General features: G+C 45.5%; 1 protein-coding gene across 1 annotated transcript in view; it reads left to right on the forward strand.

The window, feature by feature from the left end:
- The window catches only part of LOC144145450 (thiopurine S-methyltransferase-like), a 34,019-nt gene extending 12,540 nt beyond the window's left edge, over window positions 1-21,479 (forward strand). The window contains exons 2-8 of the mRNA XM_077677074.1: window positions 8,103-8,195; window positions 9,068-9,197; window positions 10,238-10,290; window positions 14,454-14,528; window positions 16,117-16,202; window positions 18,763-18,807; window positions 21,274-21,479. Coding sequence (XP_077533200.1) covers window positions 8,103-8,195; window positions 9,068-9,197; window positions 10,238-10,290; window positions 14,454-14,528; window positions 16,117-16,202; window positions 18,763-18,807; window positions 21,274-21,380 — 589 coding nt within the window. The 3' untranslated portion in view covers window positions 21,381-21,479. The remainder of the gene's footprint in view (window positions 1-8,102; window positions 8,196-9,067; window positions 9,198-10,237; window positions 10,291-14,453; window positions 14,529-16,116; window positions 16,203-18,762; window positions 18,808-21,273) is intronic.
- Window positions 21,480-22,240: the final 761 nt, after the last annotated feature.

Genomic DNA, 22,240 nt, shown 5'->3' on the forward strand with positions numbered 1-22,240 from the left:
ATTCCTTCACGAGGCCTCCCACAGGGTGAGCTTAAACTCGACAGTAGCTGCTAGCGAGGGGTGGGCGCCCGCCTTTAAACAGTAGTGAAGGTAGGGGAATAACAACCACCGAAATTCACCATCATCGTCAGCGTCGTCATTACACGGTGGCATAAACGAGAACCGGTGAATGGGGTTGCCACCCGAAAGTAAAGCCATTCGAAAGCAAAACGATCCTCCAGCGGCAAGATGCCAGAGCTCTTCGACAGAATATGTGAGGCTAAACAAGGCGTCGCACGCGTTCAACTGGATATTATGATGTCCGATTCACAACTGACAAACGTGCTTAGGTGTAATCGGATATTTTATTTGTATTGCTGGGGAAATTCCACCGCCGCACCTGTACGGTGGGGCTATATGCTCACTTGTAAAAGGAACTACACGAGACCATATTACTAGAGAACCTGAGCAAAATGGTTCAAAACGGGAACCTAATAAAACCATATGGGCGCACGTACATCAGCCAAATTTTCGCTTGAATACACACAGCGAAATGGTGCGGACAATTTCGGTGAGACAAACGTCACAAACCACGTAGTCGGTTTGACGCGAGTTACGTAAATTACCTGCGACTGTTGAAATGAGCGGTTCGGCTCACAAAACGACTACGCAGCGCGACATGCGTCTATGGAAACTTCTGAAAACCGAAAAAGAGGGATTTCAGTACGCCTAGTGCGTCCATTGTTAGCAGCCTCCACCGCCTCTCCCCTAAAACAACTGGAAGGGAGCACGCGCAATGAAGCCGCCACGCGTTCACAGGCCGCGTCAAGAAAAATAACTGCGGCAGTCAACAAGTGCCGTAGGAGAAGAGCAACTGCGCCTGCGTTTCCCGCCGGGCCCTCACCCCCTCGTTTTCCCTCTTCACCGTGACCCCTTTTCAAGCGACCGCCGCGAAATGCTTGCAGCGCCAAACAGGGACCGGGAAAGGGGGGAGGTGCAGTTTTCGTTGTCTAATTTTGCCATCCTTGACAGTTAAGCTGCACAGCGGCACTGCTAATGTTTGCGACTCGTACACGCGCGTCCAAACTCGAGCTCGTGATAAAACTTGTTTGCAGTACTGTACTCGCGAGTGCACATACTCAAGAGTGCAAGCGCTCGCAAAACCAGTATTGATGAGTATTGTACTCATGAGTACTGTGTACTCACGAGTACTGTGTACTCACGAGTACTGTGTACTCATGAGTACTGTGTACTCATGAGTACTGTGTACTCATGAGTACTCATACTCATTAGTACTCAAACTCATGAGTACTCATACTCATGAATGCTGTACTCATGAGTACTCATACTCATGAGTAGTGTACTCATGAGTACTGTACTCACGAGTAGTGGACTTACCCCTGTACTCACTCGTCATCATACTCACTTTTTTTTTCTGGGTGTGTACTCACTCATCATCGTACTCACTCGTGAGTTTGAGTACAAATGAGTACAAATGAGTGTACTCACGAGTGAGTACGCCGACCTATGCATATGACTTAAGCGATACGGTAACGTTTACCTAAGCTGTGACCACCGCATTGCACTTGTTACAAGCGCTTTCGTCGTTCCGTAGCATTTATGGTCATAATAATTTGTTATATTTCTTTACAAGAATAAATGATACAAAAAAACGACTCAAGTAAGTACACTGCGTAAGATTCAAAGCCGTCTATATAGAACATGTTGGTACACCAAACACATTTCCCGAAAAAGAACAAAATGAACGATCTAAGAGAGAAATTACCATCGTTAAATAGGGCAAGATGAGGTCATAAAAGGGAGTTCTCGGCAGAGCCATGGCCTGGATCCTATGCGCAACACCCGGTTTCCCGTTTTGCTTCTCATGCTAAAACACCGGGCCACTGGGCAAATTGAATTGTCCAATAACTCACAAGTCGATGATGGCAATGGCCACAATCACTACCGCTCGAACCGCTATGTTCATAGCTTAGATTGGGCTTAACCGCTTCTATAATAGCGTGATCGGGAAAGTGATAGTCGTTCTTCTTGTTTGGTGATTTTTATGACGAAATGTTATCTCGTCGATACTACTGATAATCGTGTGTTCAAATTGTTCATGTCTCATTGAACGAAACTTTTCAAAAGCCATACAGCAGTCATAAATTTCAACTAAGCTATTTAACTATTCGAGAAATGTTATAAACCATGTTATCTGGACTGCGGAAAATATTTAGGAGGAAATTTGTTCAGAGAACAATTATGTTTGCATGTTAAAAGCGGGGCGGGTGCAACCTTAGGCATCCTTCTTCATCTAGGAGGGCTGATAAAGCTGTAGTTATCGCCAGCACAACGCCGCACAGCATGATTTGCTCGCCCGCAAGAAATGTGTTTTCAGTTTCTGCTCTGACATTGGCGCGCTTTTTCTCATGCGTAACACTCGAAATAGTCGCTGCAGGAATTGAACACGCATAAGTGGGAGGGAATCGTCCTTAAAGAAATCACGTTTCCTAGCTTATCTGCGGGTCGCAGGAAATGAATCAGCTTTTCATTCGCACCACGAAAAGCACCCTCCTTGCCCTCTTTGCAAGTCGCCGACTTCGGGTTTTCCAGAAAAAAAAACAGTACGCAAAAACGTAAAAAGAAACATCTGGGCCAAGTCATGCCAGTATTCATTCCGTACTGATATCACACATTCTTGGCCACGATCTTCGGTCGTATAGGGGAACGCTCGTGTCATCGCACGACCCAAGCATGCCGTCATCGGAGCTATATTTCCTTTCGTGCGGCGGAATAAAGCGTGCTTCGGTGTCCTGGTTGTTTTTAGAGTGCTAGATTGCTGCTACCTGACGCAGCTTTTTCGCGGCGATATGTTATGCCATCTATGAAGCGAAAAAGTGGGAATCTCAGTTGGCGCCGAACTGCTGAACCCTCTAAAACATTGCCCTCCCGCCGCGGTGCTGCGTTGTGATCTACTCCCCTAGCCTATCAGTGAAGGGGCCACACCTCATTTCCAAATAATGCCTCATTGTTCCACAATACGTACGCGTGCCCTGGCGCGTTTGTAAACTTTTGACGGTACCAAAATTGACGGCGGGCGGGCAGCCTCTCTGCTGCCCAGAGAGGTTGCCTTCCCACCACATTCCACTAAATCCACCATTTTTAACGGATGATCCCGTGATTCCTCTGCAACGCACTTTAAGTTCCTTAGTTAAATCAAGCTTTGACACCTAATTTCCTATCTCGCGTGGTTTTTTAGACGTAACGTCATGCCATGCACAAATTTAATCTGGACTTCTACATGAGCCATCCTCGCCGTCTTTTACTGATTCTAATTTTGTTTTTGTTGAGTGATTTTGGGGTTTACACCTTCCTCCATCGTACATAACCACTGTTTGGTTCTCTTTGCCCTAGTTGGACTTGCGCCATAAACATCCAACCATAATCAACATCAAGAAAAAGGGCCGGTGGCCTAGAGGACGGCGAGTAGTTGTGTCTGCACTGCTTTTTGTATATACTGGCTTATTCCAGCAGAATAACTGGGAGTTAAAGAGTTATTGTTGATGATGTCCCTCAAGACTTTCACAAGTGGAAGGGATGCATTGAATTTAACAACGCGTTGAAAACTTTACATAGTGTTAAGAGTATTAAGCACCATGCGTATAGAAACCCTACAAAATAAACCATATCATTTTGCCTGATATTATATGTTCTAACTTATTCTAAATGCAAAAAAATTGGTGGAGATGGGCCGTTTCTAACGCGAACTGATAGTATATATGGACAACTTCACGTTAGTTTCAGGGATATAATTGCAAGAGAACCTGATGGGCTGTGGAATTACAGGCTATGCATGATATTTGGTGGTGATACCAGGCCAGTGGCAAAAATACCTTGAGACGCAAGGTAGAGAGCCATAACCAAAAATTGGAAATTAGTTTTGTAGCCCCGGAACCGGTTCGGAGCGGTTTCTTCAATTCCTTCGTCTGGGTTCAGTTCCAAAATGGAGCAAAAATACGGTTTCGGTTTGCAGTTCTGGGCAAAAATTCGAGTTCGGTTCCGGTTTTCGGTTTGGTTCCAGTTCCGGATTGACACCCTGGGGATGACAGATATCGAAGTCTGAGTCCCCGTGGTTTCAGCGAGTGAACAGAGCCGTTGTCTGGTATATACTCTGTATTTCAAAAGCAATAAAGCCTTACTTTGGATAGCCGGAGTTTGTCTACCTCGTGCGAGTACCCGAACCTGGCCGTGAGTCTGCGGATCCCGCTGTGGCAAGAGTACGGTGGGTAACATAAGCCAGCCGGGGTCGTCTTTATTCCGTGCGTTAGCCCACAACGTGACACTACCGTGCGTATACAAACAGCTACGTCGGTTCTAATGCTTGACGCAAAAACCACATTGTGGAATGGCAAGATTGGAATTTCTTACTGTTTGAGCTGGCTACAAAATTTTAAATGCCTCTTTTCATCTTACGCACATTTAAAAGCAGTTTAAGTTTAGGAGAACCACCAAGGACAAGAGGCGATTTGTGTCTCTAAAGGAGGAGGCTGGAGACAGCTGGTAATGGCAAAGTTACGATGGTCTTTGTAGGAACTTGAGGGACACCAAGGGCTGCTTGCGGAGATTACTCTGAGAGCGGCGTGCAACTCTGGTAGTCATATCGACAGCGTCAAAGAATTTCCCATGCAAATAATATGGGGCATTTGTGTGCCTTACACCATCCACTCGTCCGCAGCACACGACGTTAGGTTTGACGCGCTGGCTGGAACATCAAAATGAGGTGCAGCCATGACCTTCCAACAATTTTAAGAGCATTGTGGGAACAGCTAATACAGAAGAATATGCTGTTGGGCAGGTTGGTACTCTGCTATAGAACACATGGCCACACGAAGGTTGAAGTAAACGTTTAGTTAGCGCTTGTCCCATTTCCTTTTAAAAAGTCTTTCTCAACCCTTATCCGGTAATGTGCACCACAGAACCGCTTAATAGGATGTACGTGAGAGAACAGTCTCGGCATCCTGCTCTTATACCCTGTTCTTGGTTAGCGCTAAAGTGTAGCACAAACGTTAAGCTTGAAAGTGGGGACAGTTAATAGCACTCTTAAAAAAGGTTGTAGCATTCACTAACGGAACACTAACAAGGTACTTGTCCCAGTATACACTAGGTACTCAGTAACTGATGTAGTAAATGCAGCAACAGTAAGTACTACCTCAAGCGGGCAGGAAGCAACCCAACCTTCACAAGTAAAGTACCAGCAATAACACCCTTGTGAGCTACATTCGTTTACTAACTGGTCATGCGTAACCTATCCAATATACGACGTTAATCTGGTATACTACTTCCTACACCCAGTTAATTTACTAACCACGCAGTTGCTTGTTACAGAGCCTACGTACAGTAGTGCGGGACAGTACGGTTCGCAAGGATTTGTAAATACGGCCATTACTGCCCTTTTACGACCTTTTTATTAAGACTGTATGGGATATCTATTCTGAACGGCGTCAATAACATTCACACTTTAACTGCCATTCGCAAAAATTCGTGTGATTTTTTCGGCGATTTTATTTATCATAAAATGACGGCATCAGGGGAAAAACTAAGTACGGTGGCGTATGTGTGTTCGAAGAGATTATTTAAAGCACAGTAGTTTTTGTACAAACACCGCACAGACCATATGCGTGGAAGAGCAGTTCATGGGTGGTTCTGCTTCAAAGGACGGGCGCGAGAATTTCATTCGATGAGAGACTGCGCTATGTCATTCCGGGTGTACCCCGAAACAACCCATTCCCATTTGAACCCGTCCCGCTTGAACCCATTCCCGAAACGCCCTTCCCGTTTGGCCCGTCCCGCGTGCGCCTGTTCCCAAAACACCCTTCCCGTTTGACCGCTTTCCATTTCAACCTGTTCCCAAACACCCTTCCCGTTTGAACCCGCTCCCAAAATGCCCACCTCAAATAGTTCAGATAACTTTCTGAGCTCGCAGTGCGCTTTTAGCCTCCGAAATTGCGCAGGGCAAGGTCTTGTAGGTTATTGAGTAAGTACTACAACATATTTTACTCATTTCTTGTCTAATTATTTAGCGCGGGGGCAAATTCTATTTCACTTTGACTCTAACTCTACTCGGTAGATGGCGCCACGGAAACGGTTTCTTTTTATAGCTCTACAGGCAATGGCTACAGTATTCTCAAAACCACTACAGTTATGGTGAACTAAAGCAACAAAATTATGCGTGATTTGCTTTGAAACTAATTCATCAGATGTCGCTACTTGCGCCGCAGCAGCCGGAATACGCAAACTGCAAACGGTGTGCTAACCGGTAACATGGTAAATGGTGACGCAAACACGCTAGCGATATGCTAAATTTCTCTATTATGGACGGATAGCTACCGAAATGTTTGATTTTGCTTTTCAATGTACTGCGTGCCTGCCTATGTATTATCTGTAAAAGGTACATGCAAGAGAATGCAGCTTGGGGTGTTTAACGCCTCGATGAAAAATTTGTGTGAACCATTTCCTCCAAGCGAAAATTTCAGCTTTAGACTTCAATGGCCATTCTTTTACAGATATATGCATATAAAGTGACCCTTGGCAACACATTAAAATTGACCGTACCACTGGCTTCATCCATAATAGTTACCGCGTTCATAAAATGTGTTTTTTTCTGTAGTTTGCTAGATTTGGTAATTATATTCCGAGAGATCTGTTTCCTGCGTATAAATAAAACAGTAGCCTTGTACTACCCCTAATAAATTAATAGTTGCATTTGTTAAAACACCCAACTTCATTTTCGGCAAGAGGTCCGGATCCTACAAACTGACACTGCGTCCGACGAAAGGTTCTATTTTGTTAATCCTCGTCCTTTCTTTTTTTTTTGTATGTGTTGCATATAAGTGCATGTGCATTCGTATATGCAACTGCAAGGGGTACAACTATCACCACTGCCACGGAGTACGCATGCGAGCAACACGTCCCAAAGAGCTCGATAAACGCAGAAGAAGATGGAATGGTGTGGTTTCAGCTGTACTTCATTCACCACGCTGTACGGGGCGGACATAACTCAGCAACCTACGTGTTGTTTGTTAATTGGCACCGCGTATCGTAAAGCGGACCATTCCGAAAAGGTTGCAGGTTAATAGGGCATCAGCACACTTTGGCTCCGCCAGCCGTAACGTATTTTTTATGAGGTTAAAATACAGTCGGACGCAAGTATAATTTCGAAAATCGCACGCCTCGGTCTGAGTAACCCGAGTCGAAGCTGGGTTCGTTATTCCGGGAAGGGGCTAAATGGGAAAATACGAAACGGGAAGGGCGTTTTGTACCGGGTTGAAGCAGCACGGAACAAACGAGAAAGTTCAAATGGGAACAGGTTCAAATGGGAACAGGCGAAATGGGAAAGGACGAAAAGGGAATGTCGTTTTGCGCCGGGTTGAAACGGAAGAGAACAAGTGGGAAGATTGAAATGGGAATGGGTTCAAACGGGAACCTCCCGTCATTCCACATCTCTGTCCTTTATGACCCGGTGGATCATAATCTCCAGTGTCCAATAGCAATGCGCATTTGCCATTCCCCTGTACTCATGCCTCACATTTTCTCCGGGGGAGCCCGGCCACAATACCAGTACTCGTTCAGCTGTCACTAAGTATATCAACGGGATGACCAACAAATTTCCGGAAAGAAACCCCATTCTTCAATTCGCACATTTGGCTCATAACTCGTGGTTTGTTATTCAGTTAGTTTACGGTGCTGAAGCGACTGCAGTACGTTCAACAGTTTGTTCTTAGGCCAGTGCAAGTAATATTTTATGGTCACTAGTAGATGATGAAGGGTTTACCTTTCGTGCAAACCGATGCGTGTCCACTTGCTGAGCTTAGAGAGAATAGTGTTGCGCGGCTATGTCGCTTATGGTTGAAACGTATTAGAAAGTTAGAACGGGCAGACTTAATGGTTCTTTAAAGTTTACCTGATTCCCGTCCTGCTCGCTTATATAATAACTCTCTTCGTGCGAAATATTTATAGAGGAAGTTCTTCATTAGTGCTTGACGCCTTTCCTGAGCACGGTTATTCTCATCTATTTTGTTTTTTATTTGCGAGTGCGATATTTTCAAGAACAGAATTTCCTTCAGGCCTTTGCAGAAAAACAAGGAAATTGTCCTGGCCGGCAAGGTGAATGCCCAGGTGTTCATTCCACTGTGCGGAAAGGCGAAAGAGCTTAAATGGTAAGCTGTAACTCGACAACAAAAGACACTTGTGATACGAACTTCATGGTTTGTTTCAGCTCCTCAGGCAACTGACCAATGTACGAAGCATGATCACGCGGAAGAGAATTTTCCTAACCAGTTCACCCAATGTTCTTTATATAGTGATAATAAGCTGACATCATGCAGAAATATTTACATCTGCATGCCATTCACCACTTTTGAAGAACGGTATAAATTTTTTTGCTTAAAATAACGTGTGTCGGATATGTGCTACTCTCGATTGCGTCCTTTTTGGGGTGGCAGCAGGACCATAAAGGGTCTTTGGAGCCCCAACTAGACTGCATCAGTAGAACACCTCTCCCATGATTAAAACTAATTGTAAAATTTTAACACAAATTTTGATGCTCACCCTTTTCATACGGAGATCCAGTTGTGAAGTTTGATTGAGAGATTCACCAGTATTAGCGTATATTATACGGGACAATATACGGGTCAATATACGTCAATATACGCGTTGCCGGTAAAAGAATCACGCCCGTGGATGAAGAAGTATTTTTTGGCGGTGGATGTAGATGGCGAAAAGAGTACGTGGCGGAAACTAAACCACGCGTGCGTCAAATCATGTGTCTGTATTTAATGCATCGCCGCCCAGGTTTTGACTTTTAATCCGCTTTTAGCGATAACAGAACAGGCCACGTGAACGTTTTGCTTCAACCTTCGGCTGCCTGCTGCATACCCAAGAAATCTCTCCTGCCTACCGAAGCCGCATATGACTCTCAGTGAGCTTGCGGCCTGCCCATTGCCTCCCCTACCCATCTCCTTCTGCACCTCCCACTGGCTTTGCTAATTTGTCGCAGGGAAGAGCCAAAATACGCATCCCTTATGCGCAGGTTCTACGACCTGGGTCACCGAGTTGTGGGCGTGGAGTACGTCGAAGAGTGCGCACGAGACTTCTTTTCGGAGAACGGCATCGAGTTCAAAGAAAGCAGCTGCCCCGTTAATAAGTGCAAGGTTTTTCAGGTGCTTACTGACTGACGTTGTTCATTGTTTATAAAGACTGCATACTACACAAGGGAAGGGATATTAGATTACATTGATCAAAACAGATCTTGTCTTAGTCCAATGTAGAGCAACTAAACCCTCTCGCGAGGGAAACTAATTTCAGGCGTTCTGTACACGTTCGTAAACTTAAGACATGGATAGCTAAAAAATTGTGTAAGCACGCAACCAATAAAACAAAAAGAAAACAAATCTCTTAGAGGAGCCCCTAAGCTTTTTCCTATAATGTGACAATGCGGGGATCTTACTTTAGTTGCCCTTACGTAGAGCCCAATTTCGTACCATGCAACTTAAAACTCGTTTCACGTATAGAACTACGAGTACCATTGACTACGCTAGGCCTCCAAGCTTGCCGTCACATCAGCGACAATCCGTTTCGAAGTCGGTGCAAGCCGGGAACTACTGGCTAGATGCAGAACCTAAACATAGTGACGTGCTCCTCTCCGTATCTGACCGACCTCAAAACCACACCAGATATACGTGTTCTAATATCTTCTGAAAAAAACTATGCTTCTAGTAAACGGCTTTAATGCACTACCTTGCATAATAGCTCACAGTTCAAAGTTTATCTCACCGTCAAGTTTTTAGAGATGTTGAATGACAAAATTTGATATTATAGGCCACCCAAACAGCAAGTGCTAATAAATCTGATTTTATAAAACGCAGATTGCTCTGATTCAAAGTGGCGTTTACACTGCTCGTCTGCCCTGTAATGAGAAAGGCTATCTCGCAGTAGCACATGAGATCTGTAATGCGGCAGTTCCTGATTCATTCATTCTGGACGAAAATTGTGCCGAGAAATAAAGAGTACATAGAAATTCTACTTTTGTTGTCGCTATTTCCATTTGACATCAAATACCTGGTTACGTTTCGTGAACGTAAGGCTTCGTGCCGACAGTCCAAGTAATTTACACTGAAACAACCGCCATCGCTAATATGTAACTAGAATGATGTAGAGCATTGTTTCAGCACTGAGTTCATTTTGCTCCTTGCACTTGCAGAACTCCGATGGTAGGCTCCGAATTTTCGTTTGCGACATCTTTGATTTCAAAAGGTAAGCAAGCGTGACTATTGTCAGAAGAACTTGTCAGATCACAATAATTTGCTGAGTAACATTTCAGGGTGTTTTTCGCCATGGGAAACTTTTATTAAGGCGATTTGTAGCAACTAGTAAGCTACAATAAAATACTGTTGATTTCTTTCATTCATATCACCAAAGTTAGTAGATGAAAATTGCTGACTCTATGCACTCACTCAACTGAACCTGGGCCACAGTTCATGAGCTAATGTTTCTGGCATCAGGGGACAAAGCTGTAGGCATTTACTAGAAAATATACACTTTAAAGGGGCACTGACACAAAAATGTTTCATCCTTTTTTTGTATCGATAAGTAGCTATTGACCTATTTATGACGTGTGGAAGCCTCATTTGCTTCAGCGTGCGACGATTGTTTAATTGGAGACGTTTTTAATGCGGCCAGTGGCAGTTCCACTTTCAGCGCGTGCAACAAAATGTATTTTCTATAAACAAGACTGTCCACGTGACCACACAACACTTTGACATGTGCCGCACCCGGCAACCTGCGCACGTGAAGCGCGGTATTCGCACGTGGGAGCACTTCAGCGGAGGAATACGAGGGAGATCGTGACGTCACCGAAGGTGGACCTCCGCTTGGTCAGCTCGTTCGCTCACACTAAACTGTACTAGAAGAAGATCATTCTAGTAAACTCTACTCACACGGAGCATGCGACAGCCGGACGGATATCACAGAGCCTAGCTGCCGTAGCACTGTCGGTTGAGCGTCGGCTGCAGTTTCTGCTAATGCCCCTACGTGCTTTTTGCTTTAGCCGATTAGTTAAAAAGTGACCGTGGACGTCATGCAGGCGCTGCGAGTGCACTTTAGTGCCGCGGGTAGAGAGCGACGCGTTACGCTCGAGGCGGCGGGTGGGGAGACGCGTCCTAGGAGCAGCCGGCCGTGGTCTGCCTACTGGTGAGACTACAGATGTTAGGGTTAGCACTGCAGCAGATAGTCGATTCCGGCTCTTGTAGGCGGTTCAGATGACAATTTTTAATACAACTTGCCATAACATAATTACCTCCTTTCTCGTATGCCCCGCCTTGCTTGCTCCTTGAGTCCCATATGGTGCAGCGGTAACTAGCTATCCCTCGAGCTGCCTGCATTTTCCTGCCTGCGCCACTTCGCGGTCGCGGCCGACGCCCGCACAGCGACCGTGCTGGTGGTATACGGGTTTCCCTCAGTGCGTCTGTCGTATGCGCGAAGCGTTTTCGCGTCCAGTGTGATAAAAAAGCAATGTAAATAGAGTGCCTGGAATCGCTGTAGAACTTATGTCACAGCCAGCTGCCCGATGAGCCAACTAAACCCTGGCGCGTCCACCGCCGACGATAGGATCGTTTCTAGCTCCAGAGCAACAGCACCGATCTCCGATCGGAGCGGTGAGCCGGCGAGAAACGCCGTCAGTGCAGAAGCTGCCATCACGAACTCGTGACTTGTTTGGATGTTGTTTATTTACTCCACATCCAAGTAGATGTACATCTCGCAAGGACCTCCGCTGACTGCTAGGTTGCGTTGCGCACACCTTAAAATTGATTTTAAATGTGATCTAGGGTGTATTTGCCGCTGATGTATTGCGGATGATCTACAGTAATCCCAAAACACAAAGTATTCTTTGGAGAAAAACTTTATTAGGTTGCAAACAAGGCAGCTAGCTTTCGCTGTTTCAAGCTCTTACTGGGCGCGAGCAACCGTTGCTTTGGCCAGCTTTGGCCAAACATTGCATGACGCTGCGGTCGCCGCACATAAAAGTGGCAGTGGCAGTGGCAGTGGCAGTGGCCCCTTTTATAGGGGGCGTGCAGGCGTCACGGAACGCTACGAGAGTTCCACGCTAGAAAACGCCGCAAACACAGTGGCTCGAGTAGTTTGAGGAGTTTTTTTTAGCCAGAAAACGTTTAACCGCTCATTGTGGGTGCACAGAGCAATCATGAAAACCGACGGGTTTTACACTAGGGGCTTTGCATGAAGACTGGGCAATTATTTCCCTAGCTGTGCAGAGTTATTTGGTGCTCTTCCGACACTGCTTATTGTACGGTTCAAGTGTCGGTGTTCGCGCACCGCCGCGTCCGCCTCATTGACCAACGTCTAGAAACAAAATTCAATGACCCTACTACGAATTTGTACCTTTTGTCTTAAGTCGGACGGCGTGAATCGAGTATGACCGGCTCGAGAAATTGCCGGGGCAACACCAGCTTGCGTTGACCCGCCATGTTGATAGCCTGACCCGCGCTGAGTCGCCGCCGCTCGGCGAAGCCTCCGCTCGCCACTTCGCTCTAAGCGGGTCAAGCTCTTCGTGCTCTTCGAATAATGCGTCCTAAAATGCATGTGTTTGGGTTGGGACCCGAAGAAATTTCAAATGAAGCGACATTTCGAGTACAGCGAGTTCGTTATAACGAGGGACTACTGTATGTGTGTTCACACCAATCTATCTGCCAAGTTATCTCGCCTTCAAAATTTTCTGTCAGTACTTTTTTAAACATCGTATTTCCGTAACCCAAGTGTATACAACGGTACCAATAAAAAGCAGTGCCTTCGGAATAAACAATTTATCAAGGTGCGATTAGGACGGAGTATCTCGATTGAGACGATATTAAAGCACAAACAACTTCTGAGTAACAGAACTGAAAACAGCGTTATGCTGAAAGAATGCCGGAAAATGGGGATCAGGTTAAGGCAGCCGAAGACGAGGAATTTTCCTCCATAAACTGCAAAGATAATAAAATGGAGTAAGGGAATAAATGATAAGTGCCTACTGGAATCTTCCTGACGTCTTCTCAAAGATACACCTGTTGGAGCTGCACAATAGATAGTTGGAAAGTAATCAACGTTAGTTAAAAAGGAATACCCGAGTTTTTATTTGAAAATTCTGCTACAGGAGAAATATACTGAATATACTGAACTGAATGGGAGAGAAACAAAAGAAACTGACGATATTTTGCTTCACTTCACCCAATCAGAGAAGAAATAACGCGTTTATCTTTTGAGACACGGTAGCCTCTTTAACAGAGAGCTCCAATTTTTATAAGACTACAGCCCTTTCTTGCACTACCGAAACACTAAAAGTTTGGTCTGTGTGCCTGTCTCTAACTCAAATAAACCAACTGGGAAAAGCCATTTCAGAGAAGCTTTACCATAGTGTATATAGACCAGACTTTTCAAGAATACCAAAACTGACTTCGTGGGAGATACAGCAGAACATTACGTCTGAGACGAAACGGAAGTACATGCCCAAAATTACGAGCGTCCCTACAACTAGCAAAATACGTTGGATTGGTTTTTACGGTCGCAAATAGAAGAAAAACGCGTTACACACAATGGTGTGTAAGATACATGGTGTGTAAGACATGCAAGATACAGGAAAAGCCTAAAAGAGAAGACGCGAAGAGTTGCTTGAAATAAAACAAAAGCAAAAGGTCCCAACAGATTTCTCCAGCACTGTTTAACAAGGGAAAACTAATTTAGGCATGCCTATATGTCATGCGTCGTAGCAGGATAAAGACGGGACATGAGCGTGAGACGTAGGAGGAGGAAGGCGTAGAGGGTGCTACTTGTCAGGGATAGTATAAGGTAGACGTCTTTCGATGGCCTTTCAGTGGAGCTAGCGGAGGTGCGGCTAATTTTTGAACTGTGAACGCTCAACTATCAGCGCTACGATGGCAGAAATGACGCTTCAACAAAATGATGGACATTTATTTCCGAAATGTTTTGAATCCAATGCGAAATGCGTATGAATGAGCGTCAAGAGCAGCTCCAGTTGATGGTGGCCATTTTTTATCTTCTTTTACGCGATGCGGCCATAACTGTGGAAAAGGTAGAGCAGCATAGTAAGCTGAGCCTACAGGGAGTAGGTGAGCTTGAGTAAAGCGTGCAGTTATCTCTAGTGACATGGTAGCCCTAAAAAGAAAACACGCTTTCTTGGGTCCGGAGATAACGTTAAAAAGGAAACACTTGTAGGAAGCACGCCCAGATTAGCCGACATCTTTACTAAACGGGCTCATACAATGCGGCTCGTCCCGTACCACCAAGGTATTACGGGTGAAAAAATATACATTTCAAACCTTATGGTTCGGTTCAAGTGGAAACGGAGTGTAGAAAAGGTAATTACAGCTGTTGAACTTTTCTCCAACACTGTTCTTGACAATCAGGGAATGCGCCGGCAGCATGGACATTGTTTGGGACCGGGCTGCATTCACGGCCATCAATGAGGAGGACCGGGCAAGGTGAGTGCTTGACATGTGTTGCGTGTTGAACTATTTAGGATACGTAATACCCGGTCTTTCGGCTAGTGGGCATTCCTGACGGCGGAGAACAACAAATAGGAAACAGTTCACAGCCACTGCACAAGGAATGAATTTATTCCTAATGTAAGAATCGAGGTCATGAAACCTGTATAAAAGTCTAGAAAACCGTCCACAGATTTATGCACGTAAAACAAAAAGTGTGCCACATTTACGAGTCACTCAGCTTAGGAGGACGAATGATGCCTTCCAAAAGTGGTTTAGGTAGTCCACCTCTGGCTCTGTCCACAACGTCGGATGGCGTCTAAGCAGGCAGTAGGAAGAAGTAGGTCAGTTTAAGTAGGGGGATCGTGAATTTCTAAGTGCAGTGTAATGCTGGTGTTTTCTGTCCTCCACGTTTTATCGCTGGAAAAGTCTACATCTTACGCTAACTTGTTGCATTCGCTTCGGTGTGTAAACCAGTGAAAATAGGGCAGTGTTCGGGTTGTGTGGTATTTGTACGTTCCGTTACCTCCAACCCACATCTAGAAGGTTCAACCATTTCCAGTGATGTGGGCATGGCTCTTGCTTGACGCATCCCCGCTAGTACGTACACATGTAATGAGGTCCCTCCGCTGCAACGTGATTCGCTGTTCTTCGGGAGTACACTGACGCACTCATTTAAGCAAAAGGGCAAATAAATGTCCAAGTGTTTTCCTTTTTGGTGTTCATTTCTGTTATCCAACTACCGGGAAAGTTAGGGAAATGTTTTATTCCTCCGAAAGCTCTGCTATACATGAGTTCATGATCGGTTCTAACAATTTGGTGTGTAATCTCTTCATGCTTTATGCTGCCTCTCTACCTGTCCTACCGCACGAGACTCTGTGCGGGCAAAACGGTGGTACCGGGTGAACGATGCGCTAAATAAAAATTCGTCTGTCTCAAATTAAGAATCTTCGAACTCCTCGTCGAGACCAGCGGTGTCGGCAGAAATAATTTTCAGGGGGTGTTACGCCACCGGCAAAAAAAACTAAACAGAATGAAATCCTGCGCCGAAACAGTATACATTTTTTCTGATATAGAAATTCCTAGCTGTTGTATCGTTGACTTTATTACCTGCATAAAAATAGGGGCCCAGAAATCTCGTACAAACGGACATTTGTATTTGCACTGGTTGCTTGAAGACCGGCAACGGTGACAGTCAATCAAAGAAATGACGCGGTGATGAAGTAGCGGCTTAGTCATGGAACTGGTGTCCGGTTCATTGAAAAGCCTGATTTGGAGAGGCTGAATGCAAATGTCAACTGCGTTTACAACGTCTCTGATATGCAAACATGATTTCAGCCAGGGCTTCCCACTAAAATTTAGAATATAATCATGCAGATGAATCTTTCTACAACCTTCAATTCGCATTCACTTGCCACTGATGAAGTAGCCCCTTTTATGTGTCGGCTTTTTACCCCTTTGTACTTGCAATGTTTAGGCGTCTAACAGATCTTACGTTATGCACCGCGGCAGGGAAGAGGTTCTTGTTGATTTGAATTAGCAGAGCAGAAAAGGCTGGAGTTCAAAGCATCTCTTTTCTCGCCAGGTATGCCGCGGTGTTGAAATCACTGTTAGCACCTGGCTTTTCCTACGCCTTATGTGGGCCGGTTTACGACGCACCTTGGTACAAAGGTAGGTGCACTATTCGTATGAATGTCCTTGTTTAGATTCAAAAGTGGCCATTTGCAAGTGACGTGTTTATACGGGGTATTTCGCATACTCAGGAAGCCTTGGAAGTGGGGTAGTTGGTATTTGAACATCTTCAAGTGCAGTTGCTGCTCACTTCGTCTGTTCCTGTGTATTTCCCCTGTTCGTTGCACGTTTTTGTATCAGGCAGCGCACCTCTGCACCTCAAGATTTTGCGCGGTTTTATGTATTCCTGTATATGGTCTATTTCACCCCCCTTCCCGGGAAGGCACCAAGTGCCCACAATCCCTACTCTTCAGCTGCTCTTAAGGACAAGCCGCCACTACCGAACTGCCCGATACAAACGCGACGAGAAAAGCAAGCTTCCCTTTGGTCGATGGTCTTTCTCTTCCGAAGAGGGTTTCTTTTTTATCTTTAACTAAACACAGCTAGTTTAAGGTGATAGAACTGTGTGAAAGATATTCCTCACATCGGCACGGTTTTAAAAGAGGCACCCGACATGTGATTGATTGATTTCATTGAATGTGGGGTTAACGCGCCGACGCAACGCAGGCGATGAGACGCGCCGTAGTGGAGGGCTCCGGATAAATTTTGACCACCTGGGGATCATTAACGTGCGCCGAAATCTCGTACACACGGGCGTTTTTGCTCTTCGCCTCCATCAGAAAAGCCTGACATGTGAAGTGTGTGCAAAGAAGCTGTTCCCATACCATAAAAGAGGAAGCGTCTTTCAAATGGTTCTTTTTGCGAAGGATCAAGATTTCTGACATCGATCGTGATTCTAATAGGATAAACATTTGTTTTCCGGGCTTCAATTTTCACTCGTCTCCTTTGAATTATTTAATTACAATTTCATTCCGACAAGGCTGACTAAAGCCCTAAAGCAAGTTGTATGTATAAAGCCGCAGTTAAAGTTTACAGGGCCACAGAGGGGGAGGGGGGTGGAAGGAGTGTAAGAGTGGGACAGGAAGGAGGGAGACATGAAGGGATTGCAATGGCCTCAGAGACGTACAGCAGAGGCACCTTCAAGAATGTTGACTACCTTGGAGACATGGAGGATGTCTACAACAAACCAAAAATAGACTGATGTCTACATGGCGCTTCACTAGCGAGGCTGCCGAAGATAAACTTACGTATCTTACAGCTTTCTCCCTTTCTCACTAGCCGATAGGTCACGCACCTTGCTAATGCCAAAAAATTTTTTCATCCTCCCCCTCCGAAACACCGCTTGCTCTGGTACAAATGGAAGAGTCATGACGGCTGGACCCAATCTTTTTTTCTGCATGCTGCCTGAAGCGTCCAAAAAAGCATTGCAGTGGCAAGTTTTGTTGTGTAGGCTGTGATATAGATCAACCAAGAGTCGTTTATTATATGGAGCTGTGAAACTCCACGCTAGAACGGTATATCACAAAGTGACCCCTGATGTGCCCGTCGCATCAGGAAGGTTTCATCGATGAGGCTGAAATTTGTGGGCAGCTAGTTTAACTAACAGACAATTCAGAACAATATTTATCACAATAAAAATCATTTAAATGTCAGAATAATGTAATATCACAATAATAGTCTGGTGTTTATTGATGCAGGAAAGTTCATATTCGCTATTAGAAGTCTGTTAAAGGTATTGCTCACCTCTATCCTCCAAGTTTTTTTAAAGTGGCCATAGTGCGAATATTTAGTAAAGTGCGGTTTGTATGCATGTGTTGTATTGCGAGAATTTCTTTAGCCTAGTATATTTTGTTTAACTAGGACAAAATCAACAAAAAACATTTCTAACACAGAAAAGCTTGTTTTTCATAACTGAGTCAAAAACAGCGCAGGAACGAGACAAAAGGAAGAGCACACAAACACGGCGCTGACTGCAACACAGGTTGTTTTTCAGCTATGAGCACATTTGGAGCTCGTTCGCTAGCCGAGCCAAGAATTCTACCCTCAAAGGTGCTACGAGGCTGCAAATCTGATGGATGTATGGAGCAGATATCCCTCTAGTATGTCTTAGTGCGGGACGCAGACGGGAACGGCGTTCATGGTGTGGGTTGTTGGGACTTGGCTGTTCGAAACAAGAAGGCAAGTGAGGAGGGAATGATAAAAGAAGCATGCAGCTATTTATTGACGTCAAGCGAACCGGAAATGGCAATACTACACTGGTAACCACTGGCTCACAGTTTAGTTATTACATAAAAAAAGACGTATGCCGTTTTTTATTTAAAAGCATAAATGAACGTACTGTAGGGAGCCGAAAAGAATGGACGTTTTGGAGTATGTGATTAAGACGAGTGAAAAAAGTTTCCTTGAGAAAGAGCCCAGAAAAGTTGACATAAGTAGAGGACAGTCTCAAGTGCTGATGAACAACGAAGGGAAATTTTATTGCATTTGACAGCATACAGCTGACCGCATCAGCGTAATCTTGACGACGGTGATTGTGGTTGTCCTCTTCTTCGTCCACGTTTATCGTGCTATTTTTCAAACAGCATGTACCTAACTTGTTCAACGACAAGCTTTAGTGAAATGGAAGGACATTTTTACGGTCTTGCTTCCACATTCCCAGGAAACCCGAGAAGTGTCGATGAAGCGGCCGTGCGGAATCACTTTGGTAAGTTTGCCCATGTACTCGAGCTTATTTCCGCAAGGTATAATGTTAGGTTCACAGCCAATATTCAAGCATACACGAAGCGCAGCATTAGGGCATAACGCTTTTGTTTTTATTGTCTCAAGATGCGCAAAAAAGCGGTATACCTGGATTTGCACGTCCGCAAGCCCCACTCCGGTGTTAAATTACAAGACGGAGAAACTCACTACCTTAGCGGCTGCTTTAAAGTGGCTGCCAGTGCGAAAGGGACTCTTCCCGTCAAGCCAGGTGTTTTAAATGCAGAGCATTTCTTTAACTCACGATGTCACCCGGCGTTGTCGGCGTTGGCGTGCCTCGGCGTCCGCAACAGCCTTTCCAGGTGCGTCCTCTCCTCCACTCCTCCTCTCCCGCATCACGCTACCCTCCTCGCTCTCAACAACAGGTCCGCACCCCTCCCCCTACACTATATAAAAAGATAATACTTACCGGCGCCTGGTTTCGATTTCACGACCCTGCGGGCGGAACGCAAGGTACATGGTGCTCTACCCACTGCGCCACAAAGCCGACACAGAATGGAAGGCTACGAACGCGCCTTATATCCTTGACTCATTCAAACTACGTCAAGAAGCTGCTGATACAACGCATTCACTACCTGTGGGCGGAACGCGAGGTACATGGTGCTCTTCCCACTGCGCCACAAAACCGACACAGACTAAAAGGCTACGAACGCGCCTTATATCCTTGACTCATTCAAACTACGTCAAGAAGCTGCTGATACAACGCATTCACTACCACCAACTCCCCAAACACTAAACGTTAACGCAATACACCCACCCCCTATACGACGCATTTACTCTAGTCCCCCTAGCGGGGAGAGGGGCCCTTTTAAAATGGAAACTCCTGTTTTCTCTTCCATAGGTATTATGACGGGTAAGTAATGAGCTGATGGGTTCGTTGTTTCTGAAGATTGCATACGATATATAATATCATAGGACGTTATTTAAAATTCTTCAACAAAATCAGTTTTCAAAGGGTAAATAACTCTTAAAATATAAATAACCGGGTAGAAATTTCGATTAGTGAGCGCTGAGTGAACTTGAACGTTGTAGTCGGCATAGAAAGGAGACCAGTGTGAACAAAGACACTGAACTCGGACGGGCAGATGTGACCCAGGGTGACAGACTAAAACCTACAAGCTAAACCTTCTTTTAGGGGCGAAGCTCCTTAAGGCGTGGGTCTGTCCATCCTCGACGTATGTATGTAGCCACCTCTAGTTTAGTTCTTGGATTGTTTACTAGATGGCGTGGCTACCTCTAGTTTAGTTCTTGGATTGTTTACTAGATGGCGGGGAGCGTTGTAATAAAATCCGTTCGCTGTTGGCGCGCGCTCGGAGTCGCCCGATGGATAAGGCTGCAGATGTGCGAGCCCGCGAGGCAGAAGCGCTCCGTGAAGCTGCGCGACGCCGCCGCCAAGATCCTGCCGTACGAGAGCGGGAGGCCGAAGCGTGTCGTCTGGCTGCGCGACGACGCCGCCAAGATCCCAGCGTTCGAGAACGAGAGGCCCAAGCGTCACGGCAACGGCGCGAGGACCCTGCCGTACGCGAAGCGGCACGGCTGCGGCGCGAAGAGGATCCCCAAAACGTCAGAGAACGGAAAGCGGCGAGAAAGCGCGCGTATCGGCAGGCAGACCCCGATGCAGTGAGAGCTCGTGAGGCGTCTGCAAAACGCATCAGGCGAGCTCAGCCCCAAGGTGCCGACGCGCGGTTTAAGCGAGACTTTCTAGACGTTACGTTCGGACACAGATGTAGTGGGCGAACTTTCACTGAAGAGTCACGGTTTTACCGATGATTTCCCCTCAGGAGCTTCGCCCACTCATCATCATTCACCCCGTGGATATGCTGTGAATTTTTTTACTTGTACTGTTCTTTAATTCCTCCCTTGTTACCTCTCTTCCGCCCTACTTCCTTCTGGGATTTTATTGCATCATCCGCATCGCCGCAGTGTAGCATGAGGGCGACAACATACCGCCAGACCTCCCTGCTTTGCTCTAATTAGGAGCCTTCTCTCTCTCTCCCTCTTTTCTCTCTCTCCCTCTCTCTCTTCGCTATCTATCTATCAATCAATCAATCTATCTATCTATCTATCTATCTATCTATCTATCTATCTATCTATCTATCTATCTATCTATCTATCTATCTATCTATCTATCTGTCTGTCTGTCTGTCTGTCTGTCTGTCTGTCTGTCTGTCTGTCTGTCTGTCTGTCTGTCTGTCTATCTATCTATCTATCTATCTATCTATCTATCTATCTATCTATCTATCTATCTATCTATCTATCTATCCCTCTCTGTCTCTCTCTTTCCGTTCTCTCTGTGGGTCTTTCTTCGTGCTCTAGTCCTTTGGCGGAGGATGCAATGTCGAAGTTCGTCTATAGAGGAATGCTGTGTGCCATATGCCCTGTAATTCTGCCTTCGAAACTCCTTCACCTGCAGGAGACGTTGCGAATTGTGTCCTCGCCGAAAGCACATTTAGGGAGGAGGCGCCATTCCTGCAAAACCGTGGATCAGCTACATTCTGCTTGTGGCATTTGAGCGGATGATGTGCGCACTGCCACATCGCTGCTTCAAAGACCGATCACTCACCCTGTGTGCGCGTTTGTTGCCTACGAATAAAACGAGGTGTTTAGGTGGGAATACCACATTTCGTTCAATTTGAGTAAGAACTACAAACTAGCACTTAGTAGCGGCGCGCGCAAGGACATTTCTAGGGCTGGCATTCTGAACGACACCATTTCTAGCAAAAAAGGGGGAAGTTGTTCGAATAATTGAAACTAATAAAGGTTCCACTACCACTGGTAAAGACGGTAACTGAACGGACAAAAGCCTGCGTACAGCTGTATCCACAATAACCGCGTAGACAATGCAGCGCTTGGAGTCGTGGAGAATGAGATGGCGACGAATCACGGCAAAGTGATCGGGTCACTGCAGATCCTGTCTTGAATTTATCGCGGGTCATTGCTTGGTGTGAAGAAAACTGGAGTTGCCACGGTTTTCCTGGCCAATAATTCCGACAGGACTGAGAGTCGATCACCATTTTGACTGCCCTTCTGCGCTAATAAATAAAACAGCTCACTACAATTCGAAGGAAAATATGCGTTACTAGTTATGATTGTGAAGGGCATTTTTGCGTAATCGTGTGACAATTAAAACTTCAAGAAATAGCTGACAAAAAACTCGTGTCGGCTCATATTTTTGTTGTAAGCGTTGTAACCGGAGGCAAATATTTTACTTTTAGATGTCACTGTATACGTGCACATTGTTTCTTTACTGTAGAACCGGACTCCGAAATAAGAGTAAGAACAGGACGAAGAAAAAAAGAACAAGAAGACAAGTATCACAGAGAAACTAAAAATATTCCAAAAAAAAGCATACGCCCTTACGTGCTCTACATAATCATCCG

Source organism: Haemaphysalis longicornis, unplaced genomic scaffold, assembly GCF_048455015.1.
Source record: "Haemaphysalis longicornis isolate Haplotype H1 unplaced genomic scaffold, Haemaphysalis longicornis Haplotype H1 scaffold_7, whole genome shotgun sequence".
NCBI lineage: Eukaryota > Metazoa > Arthropoda > Arachnida > Ixodida > Ixodidae > Haemaphysalis > Haemaphysalis longicornis.